At 43.7% G+C, this 20293-nt stretch overlaps 1 protein-coding gene across 1 annotated transcript in view; it reads right to left on the bottom strand.

Annotated features, from left to right (window-relative positions):
- The window catches only part of GAL3ST1 (galactose-3-O-sulfotransferase 1), a 988179-nt gene that overhangs the window by 412664 nt on the left and 555222 nt on the right, over positions 1 to 20293 (bottom strand). The window contains exon 3 of the mRNA XM_044065711.1: positions 4244 to 4390. Coding sequence (XP_043921646.1) covers positions 4244 to 4374 — 131 coding nt within the window. The 5' untranslated portion in view covers positions 4375 to 4390. The remainder of the gene's footprint in view (positions 1 to 4243; positions 4391 to 20293) is intronic.

Raw genomic sequence — 20293 nt, 5'->3', positions numbered from 1 at the left:
GCTCAAAGGGACAGAGATAGCTGTGAAAACTTCAGAGTCGATTCCAACCCCTCAGATCTGACCAGGACACTACGGCTCTGACAGCCACTGCTGAGCCGATGCAGTCAGAAAAATCTTTGGATCCGAGGACACCAGTACTCTCAGATCTGAACCAGATGGTCTTGGCAAACTTAGATCCAAGGACTCCAAAACAAAGTGTCAGATTGGACAAGGAGCCATTCCTGAAGAGGAAGATTTAGTTAAGGCTTCCTGACCTGAAGGGGTTGGAGCCGGGTGAACCTCCATCTGTATTTGCACTGACAGAAACTTCCTCATCACTCTATCCAGGTTGGCTTCCATGAGACTCCTGGAAGAATGAGATGAAGCAATGGATGGTGACTTGGACCACCATCTCTCAAGGAATGGACATGGAAGTCTAGAAGGAACTAGGTCAATTGTTGGGGAGTACTGGACCCAAGGAAGAATCTTCAGAGCTGAAATACTCTGATCCAAAGGCATTTTAGAGGACATAGAGGAAGTACTCTGATCCAAAGGCAATTTAAAGGATGTAGAAGACATCTTGGAGTTGGATGGCTTCAGAATCGATTTGGATGTTTTAAGAGGAGGTTCAATAGAAGATGGAGTGGAAGAACCCAAATTCTTCAGGGACTTTTTTGGAGTGTCCTTAGAATAGGTTTTAGGGGGGATGCCCAAGATATGGCTTCTGAAAAAGAGGTTGGAAACAAACCTTTAAATATTAATTTCTTTCTTCTGTCTGGTAAAGCAGGCAAATTAAAACTTTGACATATCTCACAACTAACATTAAATGGTCTGGGCATAAACAGTAGACTACAAAGGTTATGGGCATCAGAATAAGGCAGCTAATGGTTGTATTTCTTATACTTTTTAAAACATTTTTTCAGACATCCTGGCAAAAAAGTGCAAGTAACAGAGAATATATATATATATATATATATATATATATATATATGGGTTCATGTCTACGGATCAACAACTTACTATATCGACATCCACTTCACCGACATCTAAAATAATCGACACCGCAAATCACAGACATTTAACAGGTAAGAGATTTAAATTTCGCTAATCATGCCTACCATGTTTTAGTAAGTATGGCAGTGTTATGCATGTCTGGTAGGCATGATTAGCGAAATTTAAATCTCTTACCTGTTAAATGTCCGTAATCATGTGTCGATTTTAGATGTCGATGGATGTCGATATAGTGAGTTGTCGATCAGTAGACATGAACCCATATATATATATATATATATATATATATATATATATATATATATATAGATATATATATATAAATATATATATGTATGTATATATATATATATATGTGTGTGTGTGTGTGTGTGTATATATATATATATATATATATATATATATATATATATATGGATATATATATATATATATATATATATATATATATGTGTGTGTGTGTGTGTGTTTGTACATATATATATATATATATATATATATATATATATATATACATATATATATATATATATATATATATATATATACACACACACACACATATATATATATATATATATATATATATATATATATATATATATATATATATATATATATATATATATATATATATATATCTTACCTCTCAACCTCTTAGAGCAATAATTCTGGACAAAGCCATAAATAAAAATGGGGCAAAGGTCCAAAAATAGGGACAATTGTTAAATACTGCTCTTACAAACTTAAGTTGATAGAATAACAGGTTTTGCATTGCATTAGTATGAATTTTGATGAAGGTTATAATGTCTGAAACTTACGTCTGTCATTATTTTCTAACTTCAGTCTTTAATAATTTATCACTAATTCATCAGAAAACCACAAATTTATGAAAAATGGACCAAAAATATGAGGCAAAAATCTGAACATTCTGCGAAAATCTATATAGTTGAGAGGTATGATATATACTCACACACATATACATACACAAACACACAATAATTGAGTACATCTCCCCCTTTTGGTATGTACCTTTCCAAGCACCTGTGGCAATTAGAGAGACAACAAAGGTTCCTCACAAGGAAAATGCAAGGTCTTCAGCATCTGTCCTATGTGGATTGTCTGAAATCACTGTCACTGTACTCTGTTTCATACAGAGTACTCAGAGGTGATCTCTGCCTTACATATAAGGCAATCTCTGACTTTGCTTTATTGGAAATACTGCATATCCATAAGTCAAATGGTACACAGGTTATTCACTCACATATAAGGCAATCTCTGACTTTGCTTTATTGGAAATACTGCATATCCATAAGTCAAATGGTACACAGGTTACTCACTCTAAAGACCTTAGCCTGGTATGAGACATTAATTGAACCTGCTGGATGGACAGCTTCATCTCCCAGAGGTTACCACACCTTTGGAACAGACTTCCACTTCATATCAAACAGAGCACTTCACTGGCCCTCTTTAAATGCAATCTGGACAACCGGATGGGTAACCATAAATTTACCCCCAGGGTTCCACCTGTGTCCCTCTTGGACAGGAGCAATAGGTGATGATTATGGAAATAAGGGTAGGACTTGGTTAGGCTTGGAAGGGCCCTAGGGCCATTAGCTTAGTAACTTCCTGTGATCATATATATATATATATATATATATATATATATTTTTTTTTTTTAGGGTAAGGAGGAAGAAAATGGGAAAATATATAAATAAGTACCAACAATCGTACTGAAGAATACATGGATGTGTAAAAGGTAAAGTTAAGGTAAGAAAAAGGTTTATAGTTTACGGGAAGAAAATACCAGCAATGGTAAACAAGAGTACTCAAGTGTACGTAGAACAGATTTGGAGAAAGACAAAGTCCTAAGAAAAAATGTTTTACTTATCTCTTAATATGCCTGCAGCAGAGCTGACTGCATCTATATGCAAAAGCAGCAAACAAAAGCTGAGGTATGTTAGGGGTTGGTGCATTGTGCGTAGGGAAAAGCTCTAGAGTTTCAGTTGGCCACAAGCTATGGTATCACCCTATTCAGATCCAAGGATCGAATCTGAACCCAATGGTTGAAGAATGAATGAAAATTGACAACATGAGATCTAAGGATATGATTATGTTGAGTGAGGACATATAAGCTGAATTGCCTAGACAAAGCAAGGTCTTACTAAGAAGCTTGATGTTACTGGCTGCCAAAAAGTAATTATTAGAAAATGGAAATCAAAATCTAAACCAACATTAATTGAAGTCCTGAATGCTGCAAAGGAGATAAAAAAAATTGCTGGGGGAGTCCTTTACAAATGTGAAGGAGGTACGTAGAGATAAACAGAATTTGTAGGAACAATACATTCAGAATAATGTTCAAGAAGAGTGAAATTTCAGGGAAGGCAGGACTTGAGCAATTTATGTAATGTTGGAGTGAATAATACTTGTTAAGAAAAGAAAATACATGCATAATACGTAAAAAAAAAAATAAATAAATAAATACATTTTTTGCGATTTTCTTTTTTATTAATGCATGTGTACCCATGTCACTGCTAAACATATGTGAAATAAATAAAGATGTTTAAAATGAACGATTTATAAACATATAACTGTTGTTCCTCGTGTTTTATAATGAGCTACTGGATTGTAGTGCAGTTCTACAATATAATAATTTTCCAAAAATCTAACTTTAGGAACAGTTTCAGATTAATTAGCCTTCTACCAACACCTACCCCAAAGCTTCAGTCAGCAATGCACTACACACTGTGACTCTTGATTTTTGTGAACACAAACTTACGTAAAGCTCTCAACTTCTTTAGTCAAGAACAAAGCCAAAAATAATGAAGGGCAAATGCTCAAAATCAGGGACAATTTTAACTATTATTTTAATTCAATTACAGAATTAGTAGAACAGGTTTTGCATCAATATGTATTTTCTAAAGAACAAGAATGTGAACCTCTAATGTCTGGCATTACCAACTAACTGTACAATGATTACCTGAAAATCAAACATTGTATAAAGAAAGGGCAAACATATGAGGCAAAATCTGGTACATTCTGCCAAATTAGGAACAGCTGACAGCTAAAATGGGTTCAGATAAAAGCTGCCTTTTTCTAGTGGAAAAAACAAAATGTTAATAATACAAGCTGCTGTCGGCAGATCCACTATTTTATTCCTAGCACTTTAAGACCCACAGTCCTTTACAGACTGCTACCAGTGTTTAGAAAACCCAGTCCCCAATACTGATGGTGCTGAGTAATGAGAACTTACTCCTGTAAATTGATATGTAGTGGAAGAATAGCATATGAATACACCAGGATCATGCAGCTGGTGAGCAGGGTGCCAAGGATTAACCCTCTGCACATGGACTTCCACTGCCTCCCTTGTTTCAGCAGCATCATAGGGCTCCAGTTTCACCTGCAGATAAAAAAAAATAAAATAAATGAAATGATTTATACAGTGAGGCAGTCGTTCCAAACTATATGAAAAGATGAACCTAAACAGTAACCTCAAAACAGAAAGAAGATGTAAAGCAATGTTTAGGCTTCCCTGCAAAATAAAATTAACTGTTTCACTTTTTTTTACATACTGCAAACATTTTATAGATGACAGCACTGCCTAAAAAAGACGTTATGTGCTCACCATAACATTCCATGTTTGTAGTCCATCTCTCCCTTCATTCTTACATATGGGATCGTAGCCGATCCTCGGCTCCGACTCGGCCTATTTACAAGCTTGAAGTCTTCTAGTTGGCTCATGGCTAGGTAGGTATCCCATGGTGCACCAGTACAGTCACCATATCTTGTTTGTTGCTAACTAGGAGAAAAAATAACAAACATACAGAGAGAAGCCAAAACTAAAAGGTCTCCAGAGAATAATGATAACAATATTTTTCTGTCTCCAGATCCTCCAAGGATACAGGGGTAGGTGGGTGAGTTCGTAAGAATGAAGGGCGAGATGGACTACAAACATGGAATGTTATGGTGAATACATAACTTCTTTATGGTCTGTAGTCCTATCTTGCCTTCATTCTTACATATGGGACAGCGTCCCTAGCACATTATTCTTGGGTGGCTCAAGGAAAAATACTGAGTACCGTGGAACCAAAGGATGCTCTACCCCTGGAAGTTAGATCCAATTTGTAATGAGTAATAAATGTGTGAAGTGTAGCCCAAGTTGCTGCTACACAAATACTATCAAGTGGGACCCTGGCCTGAAAGGCTGCAGAGGTAGACTGAGATCTCGTAGTATGAGCCTTGATTTTGAAAAGTAAAGGTCTACCCTTAGAGGTGTAAATGTAAGCTATACAGCTAGAAATACAATTTGAGAGGGTCACTTTGGAAACTGGTAAACCTGACCAGGATTCGGAGAAGGAAATTAATAATTAATCTGATTACCTGAATTCCTTCGTATGATGCAAATAAAAACATAATTGTTTATGGACATCCAACTGATGAAACCTGTATTCTGCTGTGTTGGAATTATTTGTAAAGAACACCGGAAGTTCTATGGATTGGTTCAAAGTGCTATGGGAACAGACCTTGGGGACAAAAGAAGGATTAGTATGAAGAGATACTCTGTCTTTGTGAAAAATCAGATAAGGGGGTTTTACAGATAATGCTTGTAACTCTGACACCCGTCTGGCAGATGTAATAGCCACCAGAAACAAAGTCTTCCAAGACAAAAATTTCAAAGGCGATGAATGAGAAGGCTCAAAGGGTGGAGATGTCAATTTAGATAGCACAAAATTCAAATCCCATGAAGCAACATGTTCTTGAAATGGGGGTCTTAAAGTGGCACCTTTGAGGAAGGTTTTGCACAGCCTATGTGACATCAGATTAGAATCTTGTATGCCTAGATGAAAATTAGAAATCGCAGTCAATTGAACCCTGATAGTGGCAGCCGCAGATCCCTGGTGGAAAAGCTCAGACAGGAATTCCAAAACCACCAGAATGGAGGTGATATAAGGGTCAACATTCTTTTTCTCAGCCCAGATAGAGAATCCCCTCCATTTACTGGAATAAAGTATCCTAGTGGGAAGTTTATGAGAGGATGTTAGGATATGAGTCACAGAGGGTGAGAAGTCGTGAAGCCAGACTAGGGATGGAACTGGAGACTCCAAGCTGTCAAATTGAGGGTGTGTAAAGTGGGATGAAGGGAGCCTGACATGTGCATCAAGAGATTTGGCACTGGGTCCAGAATCCAAGGATCGTCTAGGAGAAAAGGCCTGAGAAAGGGGAACCAAACCTGACAAGGTCAGTAAGGAGCAATGAGGATCAGTTTGCTTCCCAGCCGTTTTGCTTTCTGAATAACCTTGGATATGAGAGAAAAGGGGGGAAAAGCATAAAGGAGACCCACGGGCCAATTGTGAATGTGTGCGGCTCTCGGTGACTCCCCCGGAGGGGGAATGAGGGAGAAGTAGCTGCTGCATTTGGCATTGATTGAACTGGAAAAAAGATCGCAGCAAGGCTGTCATCATCTGTGCAAAATCTGTTCCGCTATTTCCTACTTCAGAGACCACTCGTGAGGCATCAAGATTGCCCGGCTGAGCTTGTCGACTATCCCGTTGGTTGTCCCTGGAATGTGCGTTGCCATCAGAAAATGCTGGGAAGATATCGCCCATTTCCAAACTTGAATGGCCTCTCGACAGAGTGGGTATGAGCTGGTTCCGCCCTGTTTGTTGACATACCATACTACCGACATGTTGTCTGATTGTATCGCAATCATCCCCAGAGGCAGAAGGTCGTGGAGTGCTTTCAACGCCAGGTACACCGACCTCATCTCTAGAACGTTGATATGCAGGTGAGCCTCATGATCTTGCCATGTGCCTTGGACAGTCCTGCCTAGATAATGCCCCCCCCCCACCCTATCTGTGAGGCATCCGTGGTCACAGTGGCAATGGGTTGGCGAGGAACAAATGAAGTGCCAGTGGTTAACTGATTGGGTAGAGCCCACCAAATGAGGTCCTTCTTGCAAGAGTCTGTCAGCAGTATGTGATGAGATAATGATAGGTGCTGAAAGGACCATTGGGACGACAGCAGCCACTAAAGAACTCTCATGTGTAGTCTGCCTATCGGTACTAGCAGTATGGTGGAAGCCATGGTCCCTAGAAGTTGCAGAATAGTCTTGGCCTTGACCTTTCGTAGGGAGAGAAGACGTTGAATTTGAAGGACCAGATTCTGTCCCCTTTCTACTGGAAGATGAGCCAACATGTCTACTGTGTCTATCTCTGCGCCTATAAAATTGACAGATTAAGAGGGCAATAAGGCAGATTTTTCCCAATAGATAGAAATCCCCAGCTGGGCACAAAGTTGAATGGTAGCATCCTTGGTCTGAAGAAGTAGATGCCTAGTGGGGATGGTCAAGAGCCAGTCGTCCAGATATGGAAACACCTGGAATCCTCGACGTCTCAGGTGAGCTGTCACTACTGCCATACACTTGGTGAACACCCTAGGGGCTGTGGTGAGACCAAAGGGCAGAGCACAAAACTGGTAATAACTGGCTCCCAGCCGGAAGCATAGATGACTCCTCGACGCCCTGTCCATTTTTATGTGGTAGTAAGTGTCTTGGAGGTCTATTGAGCACATCCAAGTGTCTTTCCCTAATAACGGGAGTATAGACTGCAGTGTCATCATCCGGAACTTGTCCTTCTTTACTGATTCGTTCAATCTCCTGAGGTCCAAGATGGGCCTCCAGTCCCCTGTACGTTTTGGCACTAAAAAGAATCTGGAGTAAGTTCCGGATCCTATTTGGTCTTCTGGGACAGTTTAGATGACTCTTTGTGCCAGCAACTTGTTGACCTCCACAGTTGCCAGATCCTTGTGATTGGGTGGAACATCCAGGATCCTCTTGGGAACATAGGGTGGAAGAGAAAAGGGTATGACATAACCTCTGGTAATAATTCTTTGTACCCATTTGTCTTGAGTGATACTTAGCCAGGCTTCTGGATACAAAGAAATGCGACTCCCGACCGGCTCCAGAGAAGCACAGTCTGGCCTCACATCAGGAGCACTGGTAAGGCCGGCCCCAAAATTAATCGCGGCCTCCCTGGTTTTGCGGATCACCCCTGCCTCTAGGGCGACGTCTACCATTTCCTCCTCCTCCTCTGCCTCTGAAGGAGGAGTCACCCTGTGCATCTTGGAAAAACCTCTGGGACTTCTTGAACCACATTTTACCATCCCTCTGACCCTTAAGGTATGGTCTCGGGGGGACAGTAAAATGTAATCCCATGACAGAGAGTGTTTTTCCTTCTTGCTCGCCCCAGGTGAGTGTGTCCTTTACCTTGGGTCCAAACAATGAAGAACCGTCGACGGGGACGTTGGTAAAGGTAGACTTGAACGATTCCCCAAAATTACACAAACGTATCCAGGAATGGCATCTTAGGGAAATTCCTGAACCCGCTGCTCTACTCGCTCCATTGGCTGCATACGAGATAAGCCTCATGGACGAGTTGACAATAGAGTTCAAGGTGGACAACTAGGCAGACACCTTGTCAGGGACTCCCTCAGTACATGTACCTTGTAGTGAATCTCCTAACTCCGTAAGGAGATCTCTCTGAAGCCTCGTGAAGTGTGTAATGTAGTTCATCGATCTAAGAGTAAATGCAGCTGAAGAGAAGATACGCTTCCCGTATCTGTCCATCGTTCGAGACTCCTTATTCGGTGGATGAACAGAAGAAAAAGTTTCCGCTAGCCTCTTCTTAGTGGCCGCCACCACCACCATGGCATCTACAGGAACACCTTTAGACAAAAATTCCTTTTCTCTGGGTGCAGAAAGAAACTTATTTGGTCTCCTGGGGGCTGGCTCCATGGCATCAGGAGTATCCCACACCTTCAGACTAACTAGCTCCATCAGTTCGTTGAAAGGTGGAGACACTCAAGAGGCTGAAGGTTGAGACCCAAAAGCCTTCAGGTACACTGACTCCTCAGAAGGGGTGACAGTGGGCCAGCCGCACCTCTGCTTAAGGATTTCCAAGATGTCTACGAAGGAGACATCATCAGAGGACGACTTGCGGGACCCTTTTGACTCCTCAAGGTCAGTATCTGAAGTAAGAGACTCATCCTGGGAGTCTACAAGCTTCCTCTTGCATGTTTTCTTCCATGGGGGCTCCTCAGAAGGATATTCCGGGGAGGTCTCGGAAGAGTGGGGCCACCAGCCGGTGGCTCCTGAGGCTGAGGGTCTCTGCTGTCCAGAGAGAGAGTAGGAGCTGAGACAGAAGTAGGTGCCCGTGGGGGAGAGTGTCGCTACCCCTGGTAGGAGCTGATGATCAGCACACACCTCATCATCTCGAATGCCAACCTCTCTGGCTCTGAGGAGACCGAGGATGCCATTGGTTCCAGAGCCATCGGCTCCGAGATAGACTTAGGGTCCAAGCTCACCCTGGCCAAACGCGCTGAGAGGAAGGCTCGGAACCGAAGAGGTTCGGTTCCAGATGTCTGTGTCAGGGCCGACCGGGGAGCTTCGGCTCCTAGACACCACGGATGGCACCAAGAGTGTCAGAGTGGAGCTCAGATCCAAAACAACCTCAGGGGGAGCTGGAACTGAGGGTTCCACCAGTGGTACCACACTCTCCGCCTCCGAAAGACCAGCATGGCTCGGAGGAGGAATCACCGAAGGGGGGATGGACTCAAGTGGCCCTGGAACTGACTGGGTTGGAGCCGACAACAATTTAGATAAGGCAGATGACTTCAGTAGTCTCAGCACTACCTTCTCCACATCTTCTTCCGATAAACTCCTGGAGGACAGAGTAGGAGAACGGGATCTTTGCAATATAGGTGACTTTAATGTAGGGGGAAACCGGTAAAGTGTCCATAGACTGGCTCTGGTGAATATTCTCAGTGGTCGGCTCTGAAATACTTGGCGCCGACCCTGTAACCACAGTCGTAAGACTCTCGATCAGTTCCAAACTCAGTGGAGCCGATGAGACAGTAATTTTGTCAGGCTTAGTAATTTTAAGAGGTGGCTCTGAGACACCAGCCGGTGCCAGGGAGGGCCTCTTAGAGGATTTAGACTTTTCCTTTTTAGATCCCTGAGATCTAGCAGAGAAGGAAGAGCTAGTCAGATCTTCCTCAAAAGAGGGCTTTAAGAGACCTTTTAGAATGAGCTTATTTTTTCTTTCTTGCAACACCCTAGCACTAAAAGAGTGGCAAAATAAGCAAGTTTCTTGTAAGTGGATGGCCCTAAGACACACAGTTACTGTGGCCATCCGTTATGGGCATCTTCTGTGAGCATTTTATGCATTTTTTAAAGCCAGATGGCTTATAGTCTTTGCCTTCCTTAGACATCTCACAGAAGATGAACTCTCTCTCACACACACACACACACACACACACACACACACACACACACACACACACACACACACACACACACACACACACACAAGAAAATGGGAGGACTAGGTCCTCTAACTTAAACGGGCCTAGACCTACAGGAACAGTAAAGAAACACCATGAGGATTAGGTCCTCTAACTTAAATGGGCCTAGCCCGGGTAGGAAAGAAAGGGAAACTAGGTCCTCTAACTAAAACGGACCTAGGGGGCACAGAACAAGTAGAGAGGCTCGCACACACACACACTAGAGCAGGAATATAATCTGAATTGAGGAAAACACAAAGAACAAGGTCGATAGAACCTCGTTCTTTCTGTAACACTATTAACAGAAAATATTAGCAAGCAGAGGCTCTGCAAAAAAGTTATTATTTACAATATTTAAGCAAGCACACACAGCTTAAACTAAGCGCAAAAGGCGCCTACAACTATTAATATCAAAGGTATGAACACAGTCAAACAGGAGTCTAAACAACTATAACAACGAAGTAATAACTGGCACACAGCATACCAAGTACTATAGGGCCAACAGCCATCTGTACTTAAACAAAATGCACACAAAATGCACTTTACTAAACGCTAACTATCTAAATGCAAACACTACACGAACTAGAGCTATAGAATGCTAGAAAACACTTTCAATATTGAAAATAGAAGATTTATCCAAATATTTGAAGAAAATGTGTAAAACTTAGCCACGGCCAAGAAGCAGCACATCCGAACTTGTTGACGCGGCAAACGAGATCTGGGGATTGTACTGGTGCACCATGGGATACCTACCTAGCCACGAGCCAACTAGAAGACTTCGAGCTTGTAAATAGGCCGAGTCGGAGCTGTGGATCGGCTCCAATCCCATATGTAAGAATGAAGGCGAGGTAGGACTACAGAACATTGAGTGTTTTTGCTATGAGATAAAATTCATAACCAGGCAGTTGTCTTGATATTGCAGGAGAAACACAATGAGATAGATAGGCATGTTGACTTAGTTTGGAAGCAAATCTGCCCTGTCATCTGTGCATCTTAGATGTTCTCTGCCTGAAGAATGGCAGTGATAATGAGAAATTCTGAGAAAGAACTTAGCTTAGGCTAAAGATGACAAACAAGCATGTACAAATAAAACTAGACAATTTCTACAGTAGAGCTATCTTTGTAAGTGCTGAATACTTACCCACATAGATTTCATCTGAGCAAGCTAATAGATATATCCAAAGCTAAGATGTGCCCTGATATGGTCAAATCACTAAGGACACCACAGTCATTTACTATTTATTTTTGTATTTATTTGCAGTTGGTTTACCAGGATAGTCCATTGGGCCAAGAAGAACCTGTTTTCAATGGAGTCCTGGGGAGAAAAGCTCCAAAACAAATAAGAAGTTATGTACCTACCATAACGTTCCATGTTAGTTGTCTTCTCTCGCCTTCTTTCTTGCTTGATGGGTTCGGAGCCGATCCCTCGGCTCCGACTCGGCACTTGCTAAGCTCGAGAGTCACTTTTACCAGCTCGAGGCAGCCCCATATCCCATGATGCAAGGCGGTAAGTACCCAGATCTCGTTTGATGACAAAGGGCAATAGCACCAAGCATAAAATACTTCCCAAAGGAAGAAAGAAAAACTTACAGATGGAAGAAGGACCAGGTCTGAATGGTCTTCAGCATAACAGTTTCTTATAACAAGGTCTGTCCAGGCCAGGGGAAGGAGGGAGGGTCGAAGAAAGAAGGCGAGAAGACAACTAACATGGAGCGTTATGGTAGGTACATAACTTCTTAATGTTAAGTTGTGAATCTCGCTTTCATTCTTGCTTGATGGGACCGTCCTAGCACCTCTATCCTGGGTGGCTCAATGGAACAAACTCTTGAGGACTGTAGAGCCAAAACTGGCTCTGTCCCTGGAGGCCAAGTCCAATTTGTAATGGTAAACAAAAGTGTGAGGAGTGGCCCAAGTGGCCGCTGCACAAATAGTGTCTAAAGGAAGTCTAGCTTGAAAAGCTGTAGAAGTAGCTAAGCTCCTAGTTGAATGTGCTTTTGGTTTTGAGCACAGCTGTTTTCCCCTGAGCAGATAAATTTCAGAGATGACCGAAGAAAGCCATCTAGACAAAGTCACTTTAGAAACAGGAAGGCCTTTTTATTATCCGCATAGGAAACAAAAAGTTGATCAGATTTTCTAAATTTTATTGTTCTGTCCAAATAATATCTAAGTTGACGGTGGACATCAAGATAATGTAGCTTTTGTTCAGCTCTATCTGAATAGTTAGGGAAAAATACAGGGAGATCAATGGATTTATTCAAATTGTTCTTTGAAGCGACCTTAGGCAAAAAGGTTGGGTTAGTTCTCAAAGATACTCTGTCTTTGTGAAAAACCAAATAGGGGGGTCGAACCGAAAGAGCATGAAGTTCAGACACCCTCCTGGCCGATGTAATAGCCACTAGGAATAAAGTTTTCCAAGAAAGATATTTCAGGGAACAAGAAGCAGCTGGCTCGAATGGGGGAAGAATCAAGGATGTCAGCACTAAATTTAGATCCCACTGAGGAGGAGGATTCCTGATTGGAGGTTTTAGTAGGAAAATTCCTTTCAAGAAGGCCCTGCAGAGCCTATGGGACATAATATTATGATCTGCTATCCCGACATGAAAATTGGAAATAGCAGCCAATTGAACTCTGACTGTGGAAGAAGAGGAGCCTGCATGAAAAATCTCTGCTAAGAAGTCCAGGACTGCCTGAACAGGGGCAGTAAAGGATCGATATTCTTGGCCTTAGCCCAATAAGAGAAACGTTTCCATTTGCTTGTATAAATCCTCCTGGTAGAGGATTTTAGCGAAGCTACTATGATGTCTCTAACTGGGTTAGAGATCAAAGGAAGCCTGGCTAAGGAAGGAAGTGGAGCAACCATGCTGTGAGGTTGAGAGAAGGGATTGACCGGTGCAGCTGACCCAATTGGTGTATCAGAAGATCTGGCACTGGGTCCAGATGCCACGGCTGCACCAAAAGGTGATGATGGAGGAACGGGAACCAAACCTGTCGAGGCCAGTAAGGGGCAATGAGAATCAATTTGGCTCTCAAAGCGGTAGCTTTCTGGATAACCTGAGGGATCAGAGGAAATGGAGGGAAGGCATAAAGAAGTCCCTGGGGCCAATCCTGGGTCAGAGCGTCTCTGGGGGGATGGCCTGATAGAGGGAAGAGGCTGAAGAAGTCTGGACATTTTCTGTTTTGGGGAGTAGCAAAAAGATCGCAACATGGACGACCCCATTCCAGAAAAATCTCTTCCGCTATAGATTGCTTGAGAGACCACTCGTGAGGCATGAGAATAGCTCTGCTCAATCTGTCAGCTACAATGTTGGTTTTCCCAGGGATATGCGTTGCTACCAGAAACCGATGAGAGGAGATCGCCCATTGCCATAGTCTGAGCGCTTCTCGACACAAGGGGTAGGACTTGGTTCCGCCCTGTTTGTTGATATACCAAACTACAGACATGTTGTCTGTGTGGACTGCAATTGTCCCTACGGGAAGAAAGTCGTTGAGGGCTTGCAACGCGTTAAAAGCACTGCTCTCATCTCCAGGACATTTATGTGCAGATGGTACTCGAACGGCTGCCACGTCCCATGAACCATCCTGCCCTGATAATGACCCCCACCCGATCAGGGAGGCATCCGTGGTGACAGTGGCTATCGGGGATGGGGGTACAAAGTACCTGCCTTGGTGAACCTGAGGAGATGTGATCCACCAAGCAAGATGCTCTTTGCATGTCTGTGTCACCAGAATCTGGTGACGCATTGGAAGTTGCTGGTATGACCATTGTGTGAACAGCATCCACTGAAGAAGGCGCATGTAGAATCGAGCCAGGAAGAAGAGTAATGGCCGCAGCCATGAGACCTAATACCTTTAGAACCATTCTGGCCTGTACTTTCTTGTTGGCCAGAATGATCCTGACATGACTCTGAATGTCTGAAACTCTTTGATCTGTAAGGGTAGCTGACATCCGAACAGTGTTTAAATTTGCCTATGAAGGTAATAGACTGGCAGGGCGATAAGGATGACTTTTGAAGTTGATTGAGAGGCCCAAATGAGAACAAAGGTTTATTGTGTAATCCCTGGCTTGTATAAGCTGATGCCTGGTGGTGGCTGACAGGAGCCAGTCATCGAGATACGGAAACACCTGGAATCCTTGACGTCTCAGGTGAGCGTGACCACTGCCATGCATTTGGTGAACACTCTGGGGGCTGTAGTGAGACCAAAGGGCAGGGCTCTGAACTGGAAATGACTGGACCTCAGCCGGCGGAGAAATCTCCTGGAGCGTCTGTGAATTTTGATGTGATAAATGCATCCTGAAGATCTATTGAGCACATCCAGTTGTCCTTCTGTAAGAAGGGCAGAATTGACTGAAGAGTGACCATTCGAATCTTGTCTTCCTGACAGACTTGTTGAGTCTGCTGAGATCCAATATTGGTCTCCAGTCTCCCGTCTTTTGGGGACCAAAAGAACCTTGAGTAGATTCCGGGCTCTGAATGGTCTATTGTAACTGGCTGAATGGCTCTTTTGCAGTAGTTTTGAGACTTCTAACTCTGCAATTTCCCTTAGACCGGTGGTACATCTGGAAGGGAATTTGAGGGAAGGGACTTTCCTCAAAAGGAATTATGTAACCCTTGGATATGATCGACTGTACCCATCTGTCTTGAGTGAGGGAATGCCAGGCTTCTGGGTACAGTGATAATCTTCCCCGACTGCCTCCAAGGAGGGACAGCCGGGCAACATCTCAGGGATGCTGAAAGGGCTTGTCAGAGAGGCTCTCTGTTTCCCTGGTTTTCGGACCCCTCTGCCTCTAGAGCGGCGTCTGTTGTTGTTACCCCTCTGCCTCTAGGGGTAAACTGACCACGTGAATCGGCGTGACTCCTTGGGATTCTGGAACCACATTTTCCCACCTTTCTGTCCTTTGGGATAAGGTCTAGAAGGGATGGAAAAAACGGACTCCAACAGCAGAAAGAGTCTTGCCGTCCTGTTTGCACCTGGTCAAGGTTTCCTTCACCTGAAGGCCAAACAAAGCTGACCCATCAAAGGGAGAATTTGTGAAGGACGCCTTAAAGGGATCCGCAAAATCACATAGCCGCATCCAGGCTTGGCGTCTAAGAGCCACACCTGTACCTGCGGCTCTACTCGCTCCATCCGCAGCATAAGATATTAGCCGCATGGAGGAGTTTGCAATGGAATTGTGGGTTCCTAGCTGCGAAGCAATTTTTTCTTGAGCCCCTGCAGCTGTAGGATCCTGAACTACTTCACCCAGCTCCTTAAGGATATCCCTCTGGAGTCTGGTGAAGTGACATAGGTAATTCAGCGAACGCATAGCAAAGGTCGCTGAGGAAAACATCCGCCACTACCTATCCATGGTCCTAGAGTCCTTATTAGGAGGATGGACGGGCACGGAAGGATCTGCAAGTTCCTTTTGGTGGCCGCAGCCACCACCATGGCATCAGCGGGACACCCTTAGTGAGGAATTGCTTGTCACACGGGCAGTGATAAATTTTGAAGGCCTCCTAGGGACTGGCTCTACAGAGTCAGGAGCTGCCCACGCCTTCGTGCAATAACCTGCATAAGGGGTCGAAGGCGGAGACACCCAGGAGGTGGAGGGCCGAGATCCAAACGCCTCTAGGTATACTGACTCATCCTCAGAGGGATTGTTGGTGGGCCAGTTTCCCTCTGTTTAAGGAGTTCTAGGATGTCTGAGAAGGAGACATCCTCAGAGGGGATCTAGGGATCCCTCTGACTCATCAAAGTCAGTATCCAAGTGACAGACTCGGGGGAGTCTACATGCTTCCTCTTACAAGTCCTCTTCCTAGGAGGATCTCCCGAAACATCAGGAGAATCCTCAGAAGAGGGGGAAATTCCCAATGGGGAAACCTGAGGCGGAGGATCTCTGGGTCCTGTAGCAAGAGAAGTGGCAGAGATGTCAACAGGTACTATAGAGGGAGGAGCTACGGGAACAGACTGCTGACTGATACCAGTGGCCAGCACACTCTTCATCACCTCGAATGCTCCCCTCCCAGGCAGGTCCGAGAGAACCCATTCCGAAGAGCTAGGAACTCCAGGGACCACCGAAGGGAAGTCTCGAGGCAGATGTCAGAGCCGAGCTCACCAAGGCCGAGGCTCCAAGGGGAAGAGCGGGTTCGGACAAGGGTCCGATGCCACTCACCCCCTCGGAGGAGACCATGGAAGCCCGACCACGAATCCCTCTAAGGAAGGTCTCAAGAAGAGATAAGAGTAGAGGCTGAAGGAACAGAAGGGGTATCCGTCCTCCAGCCGTAGCAGTAACCATTCCCGAAGACTCCAACTCCAAGCTCTGGGGTAGAGTTGAAGGAGGAACTGTAACGGGTGTGGACCAACAGTCGTCTGTTGAGACGGGCTACGTAACATTTGGGCCAGTACCTGTGACTTAAGTAATCTACTGACCACTCTCTCTAGGTCATGATCTGACAGTCTGGATGACCTTGAAGATCGGCTCCGATGGCTCCGTTCGAAGAAGAGGTGAAGCCGGAGCCGAAAGTATCGGCTCCAAGGAAGGAGACCTTGACCTCTTCCTGGAATGAGCCATCGGAACAGATACTATAGATCCTGTCGGAGCCGACTTCCGGAGCCGACAGGAAGCTCGATGTATCGGCTCCAGCCGGAGCCGATACAGCCACCAAAGTAACGGTGTCGGAGCCGATCGGAGCCGACACCGATGCCTGTGCCACATGGGGGTCGGAACCGATCGGAGCCGACACGAAGTGGTCGATGCAGATTCGGCACCGATAGCCAGCGGTGCGGAAGGCTTTGTTAAGCCAGAAGCGGCTCCAGCGGGCGATCTCGACTCGAACGAGTCGGAGCCGAGGCCGCAGGCTTAGACACAGAAGCCTGGGCCTTGGAAGATTTAGCTGATTTTGATGGAGCCGACTTAGCCAGAGAGCCCTCCGGCTTAAGAAGGCCCCTAAGTATCAGCTTGTTGCGTCTTTCCTGCAGGACTCTCTGGCTGAAGGAATGACAAATAGCACAGGAGTCCTGCAGGTGAAGAGGCCCCAGGCAATACAGGCAAGTGTGACCGTCTGTCAGAGACATCTTCTGACAGCACGAGTCACACTTCTTAAAACCTGAGACCCTCTCCTTTGACATGGTGCTTCACAAAAAACACACACACACACCAGTCAAAAATTTAAATTAAAGAAAATACCAAAAAGGTATTCCTAAAACAAACACACACAACCTAACAGGATAGGGATGGGATGGGTAAAGTTTGACTAAAAATATTAAAAGAGACAGGGATTTTCTGTCAGGAAATCTAAATAATTAACTTATAACTAACAATAAAGGGTTTTAACAAAAGGGCTTTAATATCAATAAAGTGAATCACTTACCAGGAGCTGGTAAAAGGAGGACCTCATAAGCGAAGCGGCAAACGAGATCTGGGTACTTACCGCCTTGCATCATGGGATATGGGGCTGCCTCGAGCTAGTAAAAGTGACTCTCGAGCTTAGCAAGTGCCGAGTCGGAGCCGAGGGATCGGTGCCGAGTCGGAGCCGAGGGATCGGCTCCGAACCCATCAAGCAAGAATGAAGGCGAGATTGACAACTTAACATGATTACAGTTTACAATTTCAATCATTTGTAGGTTAAAGACTAAACTACAGAACAATTGTGACAAAAGTTTACAATTTCAGTCATTTGTACCTTCAAGACCAAACAAAGATTAAAAAGTTTACAGAAGTTTACAATTTCAGTTATTTGTAGCTTCTAGACATAGCAAAGATTTAGTAGTTACAGTGCCATGACAGGTTTCATTTGTTGAAAGCTAAGAATTAATCAGATTATTTTTGTTCTGCTATCTGAAGCCCACATACTGAGCAAATTCTAAATTGTTGATTAAAAGCATCAGTCTCATGTCAGAATCATGCTTTAAATATTTTGAGCTGTAACACTAACTCATGCACACACACAGTATCCAGTACTAATGAAAGCTCCCCCACATTAAGAACAAGTAATAACCATTATTCTGTACCTACTACTCAAGCCAATAAACTATCAGAGAGTACACATTTTCAGTTAAACCACTATCACTAAAACAGAGTCTACTCTTTTCTATTTGCTTTGTAGTCTGGCCTTAGATATAGATTGGAAACAGATGCAGTACAGCTTAAGATAGGGAGGTTTTGGCAGGGATAAAACTATTTTTAAATATCCTACTGTTATTTAGCTATATTCAGACAAGGGATGCTGTTGGCTCATGAAATGTGAGTCTAGGTCAGAGGTGTCCAACCTTTTTGGTTCATGGTCTGCTTATAATGCTTGTCAAAATTTTGGGCAGGTAAAGCACATTATCATGTCCATAATGCATCCGCTTTGTATACCAACCATGGTCAGAGGACTATACTACTTTAGTCAAAGAATAAGAAGAGATGAGACAACACTAGTGGTTTAAGACTATCAGATGCCATGATTCTGAAAACTCAGCTTGCAACTAACAAGATAAGAACTCTTAAACAAATAGTAAAAGAAGTTATGTCTTACCATAATGTTCCATGTGTGTTGTAGATCTTCATTCATTCATTACTGATGGGTTATCGGTTCCGTCCTTGGAACCACATCGATGCTGTACCAAGCTCACTTCAGCCAAAAACTCTCAAGCTAAGATTACCCATAGTGCCTCTCTCCCCATTACCTCAGATCGAGTTTGCCCAAAAGACATAAAGCGGAGGCTTTTTCTGCCCAGATTACCCTAAACCAGGGTAATGGACCACATCCAAACCTCCCTGAGCCTACTGGAGGGGGATGGTGGGAGGGAAGTAATGAATGAATGATGATCAACAACACAGATGGAACGTTATGGTAAGACATAACTTCTTTATCTGATGTTGTTAATCTTCATTCATTCCTTACTGATGGGACAGAGCCCCTAGCTACTTTGTATCCTGGGCGGCCCTACGGAAGAATATTCCTGAGCACCATTGAGCAAAGGAAGTTCTCCCTCTAGAGACCAAATCCAATTTCTAATGAGTGATAAAGGTATGTGGAGTGGCCCATGTTGCCGCTGCACAAATGTCGTCCATGGAAGCTCTAGAAAGAAAAGCCACTGAAGTTGCAATAGATCTGGTTGAATGGGCTTTGATCTTATCTGGTAAGGGAAGTTTGTTATGATGGTAGACAAAGCATATAGAGTCTTTCAGCCATTTTGATAAGTTAACTTTAGAAACTGGCTTTTCTAGTTTTGGTCCAGCATAGGATATGAAAAGTTGGTCAGACTTCCTGAATGATTTTGTCTTATCCAGGTAAAAACGTAACTGTCTATGTACATCCAGTAAATGAAGGCAGTATTCCCCTTTATTTGTAAAATTGGGGAAGAAAACTGGCAAGTCAATTGTCTGGCTCAAAGTAAATTCTGAGACTACTTTGGGCAGAAAGGAAAGATTAGTCCAAAGCGATACTCTATCTTTGTGAAAGATCATGTAAGGCTGTTTGATGCATATGCCTGAAGTTCAGATATTCTCCTTGCTGATGTAATGGCTACTAATAAGAGAGTTTTCTAGGATAGAAATTTAATATCACAAGTGGCTGCAGTTTCAAAAGTTGGTCTAGTCAGGGCCTACAGTACTAGTGTGAGATTCCAAGGTTCAATGGGTTCTCTAATAGGAGGCCTAATACGAGAAACCCCTTTCAGAAATGTTTTACAGAGGCGATGTGAAATCAGGGATGAATCCCCAAAGCCATCACGAAAATTAGAAATAGCAGCTAAGTGAACTCGAATCGTAGAAGCTGCAGCTCCTGATTGCAGAAGGTACGACAGATAAAGGAGTATACCTGGGACAGAAGCTGAACAAGGATCTACATTGTTGTTGCTAGCCCAGAAACAGAATCTTTTCCACTTTTCACGATACAATTTCCTGGTGGACGGTTTGTGTTAAGCCAGAAGAATGTTACGTACAGGAGAGGAGAGATTCTTCTGCCTGGCAATTACTGGAAGTGGAGAAACCAAGCTG

The sequence above is a fragment of the Protopterus annectens genome, chromosome 1.part0, assembly GCF_019279795.1.
Source record: "Protopterus annectens isolate FY-2018-M chromosome 1.part0, PAN1.0, whole genome shotgun sequence".
In the NCBI taxonomy this organism is placed as follows: Eukaryota; Metazoa; Chordata; order Ceratodontiformes; family Protopteridae; genus Protopterus; species Protopterus annectens.
Note: the sequence above shows the minus strand (reverse complement) of the source record. Positions and strands in the feature narration are given on the sequence as shown.